This window comes from Nematolebias whitei, chromosome 14 (assembly GCF_014905685.2).
Source record: "Nematolebias whitei isolate Nwh7 chromosome 14, NemWhi1, whole genome shotgun sequence".
In the NCBI taxonomy this organism is placed as follows: domain Eukaryota; kingdom Metazoa; phylum Chordata; class Actinopteri; order Cyprinodontiformes; family Rivulidae; genus Nematolebias; species Nematolebias whitei.
This window is the reverse complement of record NC_056511.1, coordinates 42398371-42401178: the sequence shown is the minus strand read 5'-3', so window position 1 is coordinate 42401178 and position 2808 is coordinate 42398371. Positions and strand designations below refer to the sequence as shown.

Genomic DNA, 2808 nt, shown 5'->3' with positions numbered 1-2808 from the left:
ACAACGCGATGACGTCACAGCACAACGCGATGACGTCACAGCACAACACGATGACGTCACAGCACAACGCGATGACGTCACAGCACAACGCGATGATGTCACATGCACCTGATCGCACGGCGGAGAGGAAAACTCAAAATGCCGGCGGTGTGGAAGTTTTATTTTTCGTTGGTGAGGATGTCTGATTCCGAAGATTTATGGACTACGTTGAGCCTCAATACATCGTCCGCAGTCGGAGATATTTTTCCGACGTAACGTTACCCGAGTTACAAGCCGTCATTTCCGACGTCATTGAGAAGCTAATAGCTGATGGCACGACTTGTTGGGTGAGTTTTACCACAGACATGTGGACGTCGTGTTAGCCCCGTTAGCATGATTAGTCTTACGGCACAATGGATAGACAAAAACTTTGAACTTAAAAAGTCTGTCCTTCATGCACAGGAGTGCAGAGGATCCCACTCTGCAGCTATAGGAACCTGGAACAAGCCTCCACACATGAGACAGCATCGCAGGTGACTAATGCTAATAAATAACGTTTAACACTTCTTAATATAAGTTAAAGTGCTATACATATCATATGGCTGTTACTGAATATATCTCACCAACTCTTACAGCTGTTGCACAATTTTTGTAGCAAATAATCCTAAATATGAGGCTACGTTCTGACAAAGGAACGGATATAAAATATCAGTATTGGCATCGGTCGAATAAGTTTTAACATATCGGATATCGGCCAAAAATACAATATCATGCATCCCTAATTTTTTCTTCTTTTTCTTTTCTCTGATCATGCATTTATCCCCCCATTAAAGAAAAATCTGTAATTTTAACAACTCTCCTCCCACACAATCGTCTACAAAAGTAAGTGAGTTTGAAGGTGTCCAGGTCACAGTGAGTTTTATATTGTTAGTATGTACTGCTCCTCAGCTCGACTTTGTTTATTAACAGATGTTAGCTAGTTAAGACTTTAAAAGGACGCCACTAAACCTGAAGGCTATGGACTTTACTATGAACCGTATGAGTTTATTGTGTTGCACAAATGGAGAAAGTTCAGGATTGAGAAGTTTATTTCTAAAACTTCTTAATATGAATTTGGCTCACACAAGTTTATGTCATTTACTTTACATTTAAAAGTCTGATATATATTAATTGCACTCCAATTAAACAAAACAACTGACGGGTCAATGTGAAAAAGTTTACCGTTTAATTAAAATGAAACGATGAAAGCAGATAAAAGAGTACAGATGTTAAGTGGGAGCACCGGAGAAATGTCAGTGATGTAAACATTAGATGCAGTCTCAACCTTTAGTGCAAGAGAAACACCTGTTCAACATCTGTCTTATCCCTCGTATGCAGTCTAATCCTTATTCTCCACTGCAGTTAACTAAATTCATCACTCTGAGAACGCAACATCTGGCACAGAATGTCCTTCTAGTTACAAACATTTAACTTGACCTCCTTCACAAAGACTTCTGGAACTAAACAGTACTTTCAAGTGTTTTTTTTTTTAACCTACTTTCGATGAAATACTACCAATGTTTCCATGAGTCAGTGTTGTTACTAAATAACTGCAGCGCTCATGTGACAAGCAGCATCCTCCACCTCCCCCACTGACTGGAAGGAAGGCGAGGTGGAGAGAGGAGAGCTGTGATACACACCCATCACAATCTGGATTCAAATAATAAACGCCCAAACAGGAAGCTGTGGACTTACAAAGCAGCTGAGCATGGAGCAGGACAACCTTCCTGCGAGGCTCATGTCGAGGACAGGCAGGATTGTGTCCGGATGTCACGCAGCCTACAGAGCAGCAGCATCACCATCCTTCACCAGCCTCTCCAACCGCTGCCTGCTCCAAAACCCTCGGCCGCCCTGCTCCTGCCGGCGAACTCCTGCACGCTGCCTTCTTCTCAAGATGTACTACAGAACCTCACACCCACCCCCCCTCCACCACTCCAGAGGGGAGAGGGAGCACGGCGGTGCCTGAAGACAGCCCTTGTTGCACAGCTCGAAGGAGTCCATAAACGCAGAAAGAGCAGCAGTCCAACCAATCAGCTGAAATCACTGCAGATGCTCCTTCTCACATGAAGTGAGAGCATGGAGAGGGACCGAGCGGGGAGAAGGCAGGAGAGAGAGGAAGACGGCGCTGGATGCTAAGCTCCACCCTTCACAAGCCGCTCTGCCGTCCTCTTTAGCGTTCACATGCTCACATTTCTCACCTCGTCTCCCTTTCATCCCTTACTCCTCCCCCCAGTCCCCTCCTCTTTCACCCATCAGTGATATCTTCTTATATAAATGTGTTTTTCTCTCAGCACCGTGGCAGTAAGGCCAACATGCCACACACGCTCCACTCAGACACACACAAATACTATCACCTGATACCAAACACAGGAGGTGAGAAAACCTTATTGAGCTGGTAAAAGGTGTCCCATCTCTAAACGCTGGCACTGGGTCTCATGCAGTAGTCTGAGGAAACAGGACGGAGAGGGGGGGCTGAGGAGAGTGAACCTACTGGGGGATCTCTGGTGACACAGCGCTCTACAGACGTCTACCTCTCTGCCGTCTCTGCACATCTTTCAGGCGATAACCGAAAAGTCGTGCAAAACATCTGCTCGTGCACAACCTTGTTCACAAAACAGTCGCAAAATATTTTTGGTGCATAGTACACATCGTAAGCCCCCTCAACTCTGCAAGCAGAGACCAGCTCCCTGGGTGAGTCGTGACAGCCACTCGCCTACAGCCGCATGACCCCACATTATAGAACACGTGCGATGTCGTATACAGAGCGAAGCCTGGATCCAGACCGCAGCA

The 2808-nt window shown here is 45.8% G+C and overlaps 1 protein-coding gene across 1 annotated transcript in view; it reads right to left on the bottom strand.

The window, feature by feature from the left end:
- mtmr4 (myotubularin related protein 4) overlaps positions 1-1977 on the bottom strand; it is a 33890-nt gene extending 31913 nt beyond the window's left edge. Inside the window, exon 1 of the mRNA XM_037688130.1 lies at positions 1714-1977. Within this exon, the coding sequence (XP_037544058.1) occupies positions 1714-1758 (45 nt within the window). The 5' untranslated portion in view covers positions 1759-1977. The remainder of the gene's footprint in view (positions 1-1713) is intronic.
- Positions 1978-2808: the final 831 nt, after the last annotated feature.